Source organism: Botrytis byssoidea (assembly GCF_014898295.1).
Source record: "Botrytis byssoidea strain MUCL 94 chromosome Unknown BBYS_016, whole genome shotgun sequence".
In the NCBI taxonomy this organism is placed as follows: domain Eukaryota; kingdom Fungi; phylum Ascomycota; class Leotiomycetes; order Helotiales; family Sclerotiniaceae; genus Botrytis; species Botrytis byssoidea.
The window spans coordinates 317,680-332,210 of NW_024065857.1; the positions used below are offsets into that span (position 1 = coordinate 317,680).

At 41.8% G+C, this 14,531-nt stretch overlaps 6 protein-coding genes across 6 annotated transcripts; 3 read left to right on the top strand and 3 right to left on the bottom strand.

Moving 5' to 3' along the window:
- Positions 1 to 660: 660 nt before the first annotated feature.
- Positions 661 to 2,500, top strand: EAE97_007885 (uncharacterized protein; the record flags this gene model as incomplete). Its single annotated transcript, XM_038878399.1, is given in 5 exon segments — positions 661 to 911; positions 963 to 1,308; positions 1,359 to 1,430; positions 1,446 to 1,975; positions 2,040 to 2,500. The coding sequence occupies 5 exon segments, from the start codon at positions 661 to 663 to the stop codon at positions 2,443 to 2,445; spliced, it is 1,605 nt and encodes a 534-aa protein (XP_038730649.1). The 3' UTR covers positions 2,446 to 2,500.
- Positions 2,501 to 3,128: 628 nt separating this feature from the next.
- EAE97_007886 (uncharacterized protein) lies at positions 3,129 to 3,605 on the top strand (the record flags this gene model as incomplete). Its single annotated transcript, XM_038878400.1, has 1 exon — positions 3,129 to 3,605. The coding sequence occupies one exon, from the start codon at positions 3,129 to 3,131 to the stop codon at positions 3,603 to 3,605; it is 477 nt and encodes a 158-aa protein (XP_038730650.1).
- Positions 3,606 to 3,939: 334 nt separating this feature from the next.
- EAE97_007887 (uncharacterized protein) lies at positions 3,940 to 5,678 on the bottom strand (the record flags this gene model as incomplete). Its single annotated transcript, XM_038878401.1, has 4 exons — positions 3,940 to 4,195; positions 4,366 to 4,973; positions 5,024 to 5,545; positions 5,598 to 5,678. 4 exons carry the CDS (start codon positions 5,676 to 5,678, stop codon positions 3,940 to 3,942), a joined length of 1,467 nt encoding a protein of 488 aa, XP_038730651.1.
- Positions 5,679 to 7,795: 2,117 nt separating this feature from the next.
- On the bottom strand, positions 7,796 to 9,688 carry EAE97_007888 (uncharacterized protein; the record flags this gene model as incomplete). Its single annotated transcript, XM_038878402.1, has 3 exons — positions 7,796 to 7,854; positions 7,921 to 9,542; positions 9,591 to 9,688. The coding sequence occupies 3 exons, from the start codon at positions 9,686 to 9,688 to the stop codon at positions 7,796 to 7,798; spliced, it is 1,779 nt and encodes a 592-aa protein (XP_038730652.1).
- A 270-nt stretch (positions 9,689 to 9,958) lies between these two features.
- On the top strand, positions 9,959 to 12,156 carry EAE97_007889 (uncharacterized protein; the record flags this gene model as incomplete). The annotated part of the gene is made up of 6 exons (XM_038878403.1): positions 9,959 to 10,488; positions 10,553 to 10,908; positions 10,959 to 11,333; positions 11,379 to 11,458; positions 11,509 to 11,650; positions 11,702 to 12,156. The coding sequence occupies exons 1-6, from the start codon at positions 10,361 to 10,363 to the stop codon at positions 12,154 to 12,156; spliced, it is 1,536 nt and encodes a 511-aa protein (XP_038730653.1). The 5' UTR covers positions 9,959 to 10,360.
- A 395-nt stretch (positions 12,157 to 12,551) lies between these two features.
- On the bottom strand, positions 12,552 to 13,917 carry EAE97_007890 (uncharacterized protein; the record flags this gene model as incomplete). Its single annotated transcript, XM_038878404.1, has 2 exons — positions 12,552 to 13,534; positions 13,665 to 13,917. 2 exons carry the CDS (start codon positions 13,915 to 13,917, stop codon positions 12,552 to 12,554), a joined length of 1,236 nt encoding a protein of 411 aa, XP_038730654.1.
- Positions 13,918 to 14,531: the final 614 nt, after the last annotated feature.

Sequence of the window (14,531 nt, forward strand, 5' to 3'; positions counted from 1 at the left end):
CGACCGAAATGTACCAACACATCCCCACCCCTCTCTAGTACTTACCCCGAGAATGTGATATTAGTCTAGCTGCCGCCGGGTATCTTCAATCTCCATAAGATATGCCGTCACGAAATTATGGATCTGGAGGAGATCCTCGCCAGTGATTTTGCCACTGGCAGTAGCAACATTACGAAACCTAATATCACCGACAGAACACGTAGTTTATCACCTCGTTGAAGGGGTGTTTGAGGGATCATCAAAGTGTTAGCGATAAGTGTCCTGGCTTCTTTCAATATGACATGACGTTAAGCTAGATTTTCCCCGGCGGGCTCTGGTAAGACCGTCAAGCATATCGATAATGTTGGTTGTGCCATGGATATCACCCCGTTGAGGGTAGTACCAAGGCGGCTCAGAGGAGTCGTACTCCAATCCCCACACATCCAACGCAATGACTTCTCCAGGTCAGCCACCTAAAGTGTTCTCCATATCAAGGGCTTCATTCTGCTGCACTCCACACTCCCTCCCCACAACACAATTCCTCCACACTCCACCCCACTCCACTTTCAACAACTCTTTCGCTTTCACTTCAAATAGGGCTACTCTTGCTCCTTCATTTCTCAATACAAATCTCATCATTTGATGACTCGCATTTCTTAAATTTGAGATTTGAGCAGCACGATGGCAACAACAAAACCACCCGTTGTGGACGGCAAGACCACAGATGACGATGTTAAACTGTCATCACAGCATCTCGAGCATGTGGAAACTGTTGACACAACCCAACCCGATGTTTCGGACTTCAGCATTTGGCAGACGATCAAGCGAAATCCCTTCATTGTGTTATGTTGTATCTATGCTAATATGGGGGCACTGATTTACGGGTTCGATAACATTGCACTCTCGCTTTGTTTGAATATGTTGCCATTACAGTCAGTCTATTTTCTAATTTCCATGGGCGCAATAATTGACAGTTTCTTTAGAGCGCAGTTTGGTGAACAGGTAAATCCTGGTACATATGTAATACCTGCTTATTGGCAATCATTATGGAATGCCATGGCACAAGTATGTACAGGTTTTGGTACTTGGGGAGCTGGACCTATCTCAGATTGTTTCTGTCGTCGTGTTTCTTTCTGTGTATCTGGACTCATCTTGATTGCTGGTACTGCTGTTATTTACACGGCCACAACCCCTGGAGCCTTTCTTGGAGGCAAAATGATAAATGCTATTGGACTTGGTATGGCTTTGACTACTGGTCAAATCTATGTCTCAGAAATCACTCCTCTTAGGATTCGCGGAGTAGCATTGTCAGCGTATGCTTTTAGTATGGTAAGGTGCTTCATATTAAATCATTAGACTGTGTTGCTAACTATTTGAAGAACCTAGGATACCTTATTGCGGCATCTGTTGCTTTCGATCGTGTGACAATCATGGATCAGTCCTCATACAAAGTTCTCTTCACCTAGAATTGGGTTTGGCCACTAGTCATCGTTTCATTCTCTTTCATCATTCTTGAATCAACCTACTATCTTGTCCGAAAAGGCAATCTATCATCTGCCACCAAAGCTCTTTCAAAGCTTTACAACAAGTCTATCTCAGTCGAGCCCATTCTCGGTAGCATGATCCGAATTACACGGGAAGAAGAGCTTCAAGCCAATGCCAGTAGCGAAACTTCTTACATGGACCTTTTCAAAGGCACAAATTGGCGCAGGACAAGAATTATTCTTTACACAAACGGTCTCAATCAGATGATTGGTGCTACTTTCATTTCTAATGCTCCATACTTTATGATCACAGCCGGTCTTTCATCATCTCAAGCTTCAATGATGATTGAATTGGGCATTGGCTTTGCGTTGATTAGTAGTTTCTTCACATTTTGGTTCATGACTTTCATCGGGAGAAGAAAAATGATTTTATCTGGTATTTCAGTTGCTATTCTTCTCTTCCTAATCATGGGTATTGCAGCAAGTGTCTCTTCATCAAAAGCATCCTCATGGTATGTCACATTCCCTCTACTCCTTATCAAACTTGTTACAGAGCAAAGCTAATCAACTTAACAGGTGTGTGGGTGTGACGCTCCAAATGGTCCGGTTCACCATCGGCCCCTCCATTGGCCCTTCCATCTCCCTTGCCGGAGAAATCTCCTCTCTCCGGCTACGAGCGAAATCCCAATCCCTCGGTTTCTTTTTCAACTACTCTTATTCTACTGTTTGGAATGTAGCCGTACCATATATGTTTAATGCGACTGAAGGAAATCTAGGTGGAAAAATGGGATGGATATTTTTTGCAACAGCATGTATTGCATGGTTCGTTGTGTGGGTAGAGATACCAGAGACGAAGGATAGAACATATGGAGAGTTAGATGAGATGTTCAATGAGGGAGTGTCAGCGAGAAAGTTTAAGGCGTACAGAACAGAGCGAAGAATGGCAGATGCGAAGGTCGAGGATGATAATCCCGGGGTTTGAGGCCGCTGGGCTTGGGATTTGATGATTATGATTTCCCTTACTGATTTCTAGGTGCACAGTACAGTTGAATTCAATGAAAACTAAGAAAAAAAACTTTAAACAATCAAAAAAAAAAAAAAAAAAAAAGGCCCTTGGGGATTTTCGTTTTCGTTGTCATCATTCTAGTGTTCGAGAAAGACATGTCAGTCAAAGATATTTCGGGATTCGTCGGATAACTTGAAACATGGTTTCTATCTTACTGGTGACTATGAGTAATGTACCCAGAACTTAGTGGTTCAACCAGCGCTCTCATTTAAGGACGCAATGGATTCATTGTTGCGCTTACATCTAGAATCTCAAGCATCTCATCTGGGAAATTTCACTTGTCTGTTATCCCTCCAATCCATAACTTTTGTGTGTTATTTGAATATGTAATCACAGTCACGTTTTTTACGGGGGTATGCTTTTAGAATCGTAGATTGGATAATGTCGAATGTGTTACATTTCGTTATCTAGTTGTACTTATATGACATGAGTGGCCAGGAAGAATGCGGGGGTCAAAAGGTGACAGCTGGCACCGGATAAACAGCCCAGAGCCTTGCGCCACTACTACCTACTTTCGCAATGTTAATCTCCATTTCTAGCGAACGGTCTCGAGTTTCCTTTCCAAATACTTAGAGTGAGGTCATTTTGGACACGATAACATGTCGTCTCAACTCTTCTATCGCGCTTATTCACCCAAACGTGCTGGTCAAAAACCAACCGCTTTGGTTTCAGTGACTTCTAGTATCATTAGAGCTGCAAACATTGCGTTTCATAAGGAATACAAAGATGATGAAGATCCTGCCGAGATCTGGATTGCCATGATTAAAGTTCCAGATCGGGATAAAGATATATTTCATTCTGCACAAGAGATGGCGAAAAGGCGTCGTGAACAAAAGTCTGTGTTGTTCAAGAATGAATATCTCTTCGAGTGGGAGATTCCAACGGAATATGTTGTGCATAGAGTTTCTGCGCAGACACTCTTGGAACGTGGTCTAGATGTGGAAGAATATTGCGAGAAAATATGGGATGAATTTGTAAGAAAAGGGATTGACGTCTACAACGATCACACCAGGTACGAAGAAGAACTTGAAATGTTCATGGAGATTGAGGCAGATGCGATTAGGATAGGATTGTAAAAGCATCATGTGTAGATTTAGTATTTTATGTCAAGTAGCGCTTACATCCAAGTCAGTTTTCTTACAAGTATTTCAGAACCAAGTTGTACGTATTGAGGGCTTCTCAATATTAGCTGAATGGGTCATTTTTGTGGTTTAGAACATGTCATGACGAGGGATATGCAAAGAAACAAAATGGAGACATGCAGCTTTACATCACTCTAGATGCTATATTCAGGGTTTCAATGAGAATAAGTTATTGAGTGAAGTATTCAAGTGCAAGAAATATGAGACAACTGATATCCAAAAGCAAGTGTAGCTTCCTCCTCAATACCTTCTGATCCACTTCCTACAATCATTCTCTCATCGTAACAAGACATTTATGTCCCTTAGGCCCAATCACAAAGAAATTCTCAATTTCCATTCCCTCATCGTCTTGACTCGGGGCGATTTTTATTCCTTTGCACACCCTGAAAAGTGAAGCGAGGATTAAGTAAATTTCCATTTTCGCCAGATGTATACCAACACATGTTCGTGTTCCAGCACCGAAGGGATAATATGCCGATTTGAATTCTTCTGCTTTGGGACCGAGCCAGCGTTGGGGTTCGAAGCTATAATACACGTGCCATGAATTAGTCATATCATTTGTGGAAAGAGTAGAGTATGGCTTTTAGTTCGTAAGTCTGGTATGGGATATTGACTATAGTTCAGAATAGCGGGTATTATGAAAGGGAGGGAATGAGATTGTAAATAGAAATCGAGTGAACGCAGGGATGAATACCTTTCTGGCTCTGGGAAGATTTCCGGATCGCGGTGGATTGTGTAAGTTTGCGTGGAAACTGTCATGGATCCAGGGAGAAAGTATCCATCTAAATCAACGCCTTCTTGAGGAACAACTCTAGGGAGACTCCCTGACCCCGCTCCCCATAACCTCAATCCTTCATCAACAACTGCATTCAAGTACTGTAATCCTTCGATGTCCTTACATTCGAAATCATCAGGTAGAGTGGAAAGCTCATCTTCCAACTGTCTCTGCACTTTTTGATTTTTCAAGATATGGTATACCAAAAATGTAAGTGTCATAGTAGTCGTATCAGTGCCGGCTATGATGAAACTTGTAGCCTCTTCTTGAATATCCAAATCTGAAAGCGATCCTTCTATGCTATCCGATTTGGATTCTGAGAGTATCTTGCGGAATATGTTGGGAGTTGCACCACTTTGTGACTTTGCATTTTTGACAGCTATGGATCCATAGTCACCTAATCGTTCTTTGGGAGTCGTGAAAAAAGAAAGACCTGACATCTCTCCAATCTTAAAAAACTTCGGAAACTCAGCGCGCACACCGCTTGTTAACATTACACGTTGGAGATCTTTGGTGTATTGATTTGTCTGGAGCTAAAATGAATAACGAAACATACGGCGGAGAGCGAAGAACTTACCTGTTCCTTTTCCAGTGTGTCGAAACTCTCCCCAAAACAGAGATGCCCCACGACATCTGTAGCCATGAACATGAAGAATTTCATGAGATCCACTTCTCCTACCAAAGCATCTCTTTTGATTTTATCCACCGCCATGTCCGTCTTCTTCCTAACCTCACTCTCCCAATTTGCTTTTAAAGAGGTCTTGCTAAAGGCATGCGCAAACAATTTGCGACGGGCAGCATGGTCTTTTGGATTAATCATACTGAAAAGATTTGGTAGTACAGACGTAAAATCGCGATACCAGCCAGATTTGAGAAAGGGCTTGGAGATGCGGTGGATAGTTTTGAAAGAAGTGAGCGAAGAACATGATGCTTCGTCTGGAGCAACGAGGACAGTGTGGCCATATTTTTGATGGAGAGCATGGACGTAATGGATGCGATTACCAGTGACTATATGGTATTTGAGGACAAGATGGGTAAATCGTGCATACCACGGGCCCGGAATCTTGCGACGAGGTGTGAGGTATGCTCGATAAATGATCTGGACGTGTTAATATATGTATGGGTCTTGGTATCTTCAGGGTTGTTCATACTCTGAGAAAGAACGCGAAGAAGATGAGAACAAAAGCTATTCGCGCTGTCGGAAGAGATAGAAACCAGGCGAAGATGTCCATGTTGAGCTGTGCCAAATCAAAAGAGAAGATTGAAATCGTTGATTGATATTGAATATGATGTGGAGGAATTCCTCTTTATTTAACAAAGTGAGAGAGGTCTGGGCTATCACACCACCATTGCCATGACTGTGTTTCCATAGAATATAGTTTGAATGTTTTGGGAGTACAGTATAACGTCCTGGAAGATACCATGACATCGGAAAATCGAGTATCTTCCGTTGGCCGTGAGATAAGACATCGTATACACCAAGCTGTCATGACCCTTGACTCCATGCACGTCGTCGTATCTGGGTTTCCCACCAAAACTCTGTTCAAAAAATAAAACTTTTCAAGATCCAATCCAATGCAATGCAATACAACAGCTTAGGAATCCATCCAATATAATTCAACAGGTTAAGCTTCAACCCAGTGCAATCAATAAATATGTGGTGGGCCCAATGCGACAGGACAGATACCTAGGAAGGGTATTTAAAGGTGAAAATGTCGAGCGAAGGGAAGGGAAGGTGTTGGGTTAGCTCGTACAGGGACCCCCCTTGAATCATTCGGACAAAACCTGAAAAATAGATTTCCATTCGATGCAAAAGATTTCTATGATTCGCGTGCATTGTATTTATGGGAATTTCGAAAAGGAAAACTGCATTTCATAGACTATAATGAAATTAATCAACTTCATAAATCAATCGATTTCTAATTAATAATACTTGTTCTATAACTCTTAATAAAACTATCACTTATTTAATCTTATACCTACTAAATGATTTATTATATTTACTAAGTAATTTACACTTACTATCCAATCTATATTTATTAGATAATCTGTAATTACTAACTATTTGTTCTATATCTATAATACTACTTTTATAGATTCTGATACTAAGATCTCAGGTTTATAATTCATATTGCGGTGCGGCTACTTCCGTAACAGGACTCCGTTTAAAACTCCGTCGATTAACCAAGTCGACCATGCTACTTTTAGGCCACCCTTTTTTTGAGTCACTCTTTTACACCAAAAATCACTTTTTGGCTTATCAATATCTTTGTCAATATTGAATATAATTTAATAAAAATTCATATGATTCAAGCTATTTTGGATTCATGTTAGAATTTTAGGATTTTTCTGGATTGAGATCTAGAGCTTCAAAATATTAATTTTCGAATTTATATGGAAATCACATATAAATTTTAAACTTTTATATAATCTTTAATAACTTTTTAACAATACTAATTAAAAGAAAATTATATATATTTTTCAGGATTCCAAATCTAAATCTCTATAGAAATTCAAAACAAATTCAAAAAAAATGAATAGATATAGAGATATAATATATAATGAGTTTAGAATAATATAAATAATCCCTGCAATTTTGAGAGTATTCCTTTAGATATTTATTTATAAGGAATGTTCTATTTTTTCAGAATCTTTCAAAACAAATATATTATAAATTTTATAAAGTTTCAAATTTGTATGTGATTTCTATACAAATTGAAAATCGATGTTTTGAAACCTTAGAAATCGATTTATAAAAATCCTAAAAATCTGAAATTTTTAAAATAAGATTGAAATAGTTTGAATTATATATATATATAGATTTTTATCAACTTATATTTAATATCAACAGAGATATTAATAAATTAAAAAAGTGATTTTTGGTGTAAAAGGGTAGCCCAAAACAGAGGTGGCCCAAAAGTGGGGTATCCGACTTAACGGCTAAATTCGTTGGGAAAGCGTAACAGCCACATCCGCCCATAAGATTGCTGACATGATCAAGCGGAGAACCAAATTTTACGAGGACATGTTTCAGCATGTAGTTTTCAAGTGCCGATCCGAATGGGCTGTTCGAGAACTAACAAAGTCCGCTGTTGATCTACCCGTTAGCGCACAACGTCCTCTACGAAATAGAGCGATGCCCCGGATTTCGATTGTCAAGAATTTTTTTTTCATTTTGCTGTTTCCATTCAGTTGACTATATAGTGTAGCGAAATCCACACTTGTCTTTGCTAATAGTCGTACGCCATTCTAGATTAGTCAAAGTTGATGGATGGTGAAGGTTTAAGCTACCAAAACATAGGTATGGTAAGTTCAATGCTCTATACCGATGAAGCTAATCTAGTCTGATTCATAGTTCATCTCTATGTATATTCTCGCTATCGTCCTCGAAAAAAGTAGTGATGGATTCTAGAATGGTATTAGATACGAAGGGTTCGGATTGACGATGAGCGTGTCATATTTTGGGGCACTAACTAAGATTTACCACCAAAATGTCTACCTCCAAACCGACCAGACCCGATTTCGACAGTTTACCATCATTGACCGTCCAGCCCGATTCTCCATACAGAGTCTGATTTAAGGACACCACGTTTTCCGGCAAATTTATCGAGAGCTCATCTACAGATTCAACATACTCTCCATTAACAATACCAACCATCATCTGCTCTCCTACAATCCACGCACTTACATCCAATAAACCACTTCCCAGTCCTTTGATTGCCTTCGCCCCAAACAAGAAATCAATCGCAGGTGAATTCTGCAACACCTTGCCCAAATCTGCACTCCCAGCGTTGGCAGAATCTGTGCTTGGATAAATCCAATACGTTATCCCTTTCGCATCATGATTCACACTCAACATCATCATTACTTCTACTTCTGCTGCACTCGGTATGCTTTGCCAATACTGCGATTCGCCAAACGCTTGGACTACTGACCATGTAGGTTTGTCCAGGCCGCCTTGAACACCTGGTCCAAGATTTGCTTGATAATTTTGGATATTATCAAGTCGAGTCGCTACGTCCTCTAATTCTCCGACACAATTATCACATCCACAATCTCCATAAGTTTCATTGCAAGGGGTTCCCCGCGGAATGGACCAAGTGGCGTTTATCGCAACCGGGTAGGCGTCTTGGAATATTATATCTGCACCAGCTGAATATTCGGGGTAGTAGAAATTCTGGCAATTGAGAACGAGACTGACGGGATGATATGGATCTAGCGACTTAAGTTGTGAGTAAGCAAGCTGTGTAGAGTTTAGAGGATATGCCCATCCATCTGGTTCATCGGCGGTATACCAAGAGAGGAGAGTAGTTCTATTTTGCCAGAGAGCTACTTGTTCCGAGATGCGTGTTGAGTTTTGGAACGCGAATCGCATATCGTAGAGGTTGAAAAGGTTCAGCTCATCCATTTTATCCCAATACTCTATGAGTTGTGTAGTGGGATAAGATTGGTCAGGAAGACCACCATCTGGAACGATATTTATGGTGTTGAATCCGAGTGCTGCATATGCCTCAAGATTGGCCAGCGAGACGTTGTCGGGTGTTACGTAAGAACCGTCGGCGTAATATCCGTTCGGAAAGATCGCATACCAACCATCCCAATCATTTTTGTCATTTTGAACATAGAGTCCTCCATAAAGGTTATCAATTTTCACAGCACTACCATATCCACGTGATGGTAATACATAGACACTAGTGCTTGCAGTGTAAGTTTGTTGACCGTCAGGGGAAGTGGCATAGATCGAGACTGCAAAAGGCTGTAATCGTGCAGCAAATGAAGAAAAGGAGAATTCAATTAGATTTCCAGTTGAGTTTACAGAAACCTTATTGGTGACAAGCAAGTCACCTGACTGTTCGTTGTAAATTTCAATATCAAGCGTCGTGAAAGGGGAGCTAATATTGCTTCCAGGTGTATTAAATGTAGCATTTGTATATGTTCCGCCAAATACATGAGATATACTGGCATCAACGATGAACGTTCCTCCTTCGTCACTCTCAAGGAAGATTGAGTATTGAGGTTGTATCGTTACATAGAGTAGCGGATCATACTGAGGTTCTGGGAACTTGAATTGCCCTCCTGGATCTAACGAGTGGTTTCTAACAAATGTCAGCAAACTCGCGAGCCGGAACACTATCACAACTCACGTGCTCATGTACGGCTTTCCGCACCAGGTTGGAACGTCGGATGGGGCATTGAAAGCGACAGTCTGAGATATAAATCCCAAGAGAAAAGGAAGATACATTGCGAGGTTTAAATCCCCAAAAAGATAAAAACTTAACAAAAGAAGCGTGAAGTTTACGGGATGAGAAGCCGTTATACTCATATGTACAACGCCAGAGTGGAACTTTTACCCCTCTCCGTCACACCTGCCCAATCAGGACAAAATGTAGATCCATGTCACGTGTTTTTGCTGTCGTCGTCTCTCCACTGGAAAAGCCGGGGTTTGCGATAAGAACTCCAAAGTTTGTCGGCTCGCTAGAGTTGTGGCCACAGCTAACGTGAGTCAATACAGTAAACCACCAGTGGTGCGAGTGATAGACCAACAAAATGTTATCGCCATGATCCATACCTAGATACGTGAAAGGAAGGTTGTTATCTAGGATTGAAGCAGCCGGTCAAGGCAAACAAGCCTTGACAAGCTTCGATGGCTTCGATGTTCCTTGCACATGCATTGGAGCTATCTCTTCGCATGCAGTGAGATAAGGCCGTTTGACTCCCCAGGCACAAGGTTTTCCTATAATATAGTTTCATGCTGAGATAAGAAACATAGATATGAACTATCCCTATGCTTTGTTTAAACTTTGAAGTCGAACATAAATTTTCGCAGCAGCATCGAAAGACCTATTTTTGAATCTTACCGACGGCAACCGGTTGAAAATAGTAGTCACCTAATCTTAGAGAATTCGAAGCTGCAATGGTGGAGACAATGCTAGCCCGAATAACTCGCCCAAGAGTTTCAGGCTCGTCATGGGTAGTATCAGTTCTCCTAGTCCTGTGTTCGTGCATCACGTCAACTACTTTTGGTTACGATGGGTCGATGATGTTAGTCTCCCCGATAAATCCACTTTTCCCCGTAATTTATTTCTTGATATTCACAAAATAATAGGAATGGACTCAATATACTCCCCAGCTACACAGATTATTTCAATCTGAACACCGCAACTCTTTCTCTGAACACAGCCGCGCTCTGGATTGGTGGCGCTATTGCTGGGTTGACTTATGGGCAAGTAACCGACATTATCGGACGCAGGTATGCATTGTTCTGGGCGGCCGTTGCAACATTCTTGTCTGTTATCCTTCAGACGGCTGCGCAAAATACTGCCATGTTTGTAACAGCTAGGATTTTAGTCGGTTATGGAACTTCGGCGTCGACTCTTACGGGACCGACGTATGTTGCTGAGACACTTCCCTACAATTGGAGAGCCTGGGGACTAGGAGTTTTGAACGATTGCTATTACGTTGGTACGAGCTTTGATTGTTCATTATGAAACCGAATATCTAACAGACAGCAGGGGGACTAATTGCAGCTGGTGTGACGTATCGGACGGCTACTTACAACTCAACCTGGGCATGGAGAGTCCCTTCCTTAGTCCAAGGGATTTTTAGTATTCTTTGCATTGCGATTTTGCCATTTGTGCCAGAATCACCTCGATGGCTAGCCTACGTGGGGCGGACAGAAGAGGCGTTAGTCGTTATAGCTCAGACTCATGCAAATGGAGATACCTCAAATCCCATTGTGCTTGCGCAATACAAGGAGATTATTGACACGATAGAATATGAGAGAAATGTTGGTGAGACCTTGAGTTTAAAGCAGATGGTTAAAACACCAGTTGCAAGAAAGAGAGTCTCCCTGGCAATCTCAGCTGCGGTAATCTCAACCATCTCGGGTATGCAATTGATTTCATCGTTATGTGTGGTACTAACATTGATAGGAAACGTAATCGCAAGTTACTACTTGGGAACAATGCTTGACAATGCCGGCATCACTGATACCACCACGCAACTTCAAATTGTGAGATTCCTAGGATTCTGATGTTAACAATGAGCATTGATCTTTGGCAGAATATAATACTCAATGCTTGGTGCCTCTGTTGTGCTTTGGTTGGAACATACTATGCAGACATACTTGGCCGGCGTCCAACTGCTATCATTAGCACGTCGCTTCTCACTGTTTTTCTCTTCATTGTCGGTGCACTTACCAAAGGTATGATCTTCACCTCTCGAGTATACGCCCAAGTTTCTGACACTTTCAAAGTATATGGGACATCAACAAATAAGTCCGGTGTATATGGGACGGTTGCTGCGATTTTCCTCTTTCAGGGTGCTTACTCTTTCGGTTGGACACCACTTCTCTACTTGTACCCACCAGAAGTACTCAATTATCCCATCAGAGCCAACGGAATGGGTCTCTTCACTTTCGTCCTCAACAGTGTTGCACTCCTGATCGTGTTCTCATTCCCATTTGCACAAGAAGCTATGGGATGGAAGATATATATGATGAATGGCGCGTGGGATGTCTTGGAGGTGGGATTGATCTGGAAGTATTGGGTAGAGACGAGAGGGAAAACGCTCGAGGAGATAGATGAATTATTTGAGGGTACTAAACATTCAGATGCACCTGATTTGGAACGCATTTTACAAGGTGAAACGCAACCAGAAGAGGGCATTTCTGACAGCATCGAGGTTTTAGCATCCAGAAAGAGTGTTTGAAATGGGGTAAACTTTCGGAGCAGTTAAGAAATTGATTGTTGTAAAAGTATCGGCAATTAATCTACAGTGCTTTGTAAAGTAGTGAAGATAGCCTAGATTACTAAGTACACACATAACTAGGCAATTGATAGAGAAATTTGAGTTGCCTATGTGTCACTGGTACAACCCCTCTTTGAGGATTATTCAAGAGAATATGGAGAATCATGATTTAGACCTAAGTTGAATCTATAGCCCCGTGGCAACTCAATTAGACAAAATTGTGCTTTTTTCAGTTCTAAAATAAATTCAAACCCTCAAATGAATGAAAACAACCGATGGAATTGAGAAAGAGGGTCCCACGCAGAGGAAAATATGCAAGCCCCCATCTACTCCAAGAAGAGGAACACAATAAAAGGCTAGTCCAAGTCGTCCCATTTGTGCAACAAATCCGATGGGAGAACTCGATTTCCTCCTCCAATTTGTTTCGTCACACGTAATGGACCCTTACCGTCCCAACTGATCTCCACACGATCATCTTTGGAATCTTTTATGACTTCTAGAATTCTCTTTAGAAGAACATGGAACTTGCTCAACAAAGTAGCATGTTCTTTTTCCCATTCCAGGACCTTGTCCTTGACGTTTGATACTTGCGGATTGTCGAAGAGTCCAGATTTGTGATAGGCAATCAAGAAGTTGGGAGTCTGATTCACCCAAAGTCGAGGAAGAATCTCTTCCATATCAAATGTTTTCAAGTGACGTCGAGTCTTCATATCAAAAATCTGACTCTGGGACTTTTTGACGCCTTGCATTCGCAGGTCCAGCTTAGTATTGTTGGATACCGCCGTGGTGCAACCTACTTCCAAGTTGGCAAATGACTGATCTATCGATGTCTGTGCATTCCCCTCTGATCCTGACGAGTCAGTTGCCTGTGGCTCTTGCTTCTTGAGATACCCATCAGTCTCGCTACGAACCAAAAGATGAAGGTCCGCAAAATCATACTCAATTATCCGCTGATGTGAGCAAGAGCCCCCCACGTCTCTGTCCCATGTAGTATATCGTTCCGGAAACGTATGACCGTAACCTCGGAGGTCGTCAATGGTTTCTGTCGGACTTTTTCCCTTTCGGATGAAGAAGACGGTGTCACCGACGAGATCTGCATCAAATCGGAATGGCATATCCAACGAGCCTGCAAATCGTAGAAGGTTTCCAATTGTAGACCCGCATGCCACCAAATCTACATCCTGCAGCTTGAAATCCGGTTCAAGGGCCAAAAGTGATCTGACGGCGGGCTCCATGGGATAATCAGGATATCGTGCAGCGTTGATATCGCGATAGACAGCTCCACTATCTTCAGGAAGCTTCTCATCTTGAGCGGGAGGAGACCAAGCTGGAGGGGAACCTGTTTCTCACGTGTTAACAATTAAGTACGCTAGGGTTTAATTCATGAACCGTCGAGAAAGCATGCTGCAAAACGGCAGACACCTCTTGATGCCGATGTTTCTCAATTATGAGGACAACATTTTGCTTACCTGGTACAAGAATTATGGGATTTTTCCCATCGACCCAGTTGTAAGAAGCGACATATTTCACATTTTCAATTATGGGAGCATCTTCTTCAATCAAGAGATTTGATATATCGATGCTGTCGATCTCTGGTCCAAACGGCTTATCCGATACTGGCGGGAGAACACGAGACGCTGAGCCTCGCCTGAAGCCCCCACGAGCCCCACTACTCACACCCCAGTTTCTTCTTCTATAGTTGCTATCTTTGTACGACAACATGATCGATTGCAATTGTCGTAAATGTCAACTAAATGATGATCTCTGCTGATTATTGATTTTCCGAGATGATGAGAGTCTCAGTATAAGGATTATATCGAGCCGGAAATGCTCTGATGATGATTGAGGAATATGTCCATTTGTAAAGGCAAAAGCAGGAATCAACCTCACAATGTAACCCTGTGTCCTCTCAAGAAGCCCATTGGCTTTGCTATCTTCTTTCTGTGCCTCACGGCGCATAGCAAACGGAAATGCCTTGCCATTTGATTTCAGTCTATGCCGGTCACCTTCATTGGCCTGCAGGACCTGCCATTTATTTGTTGCTTTTCAAAGAGAAAATAATGGATTGGGCAGCAAACCTTCTCCGCGAGGCTTTCCATTTATGCAGCAAGCCGCAAATCGATAGCATCTTCTATCACTCGATGTAATGATGCATGCACAATGCCGCTATAGCGGTGTCTATCAGAAAAGAAAGAATCTTCCAGCGTTAAAGTTACCATGTCCTGTCTGATGCTTTTCATAATCCAAACGAAGTCGTTTCCAGGATCCATATCTCATTCTCCAGAACTTTCTGTGATCCATATCAGCTTTCCACAACATTTAAATAACAGCCGTCT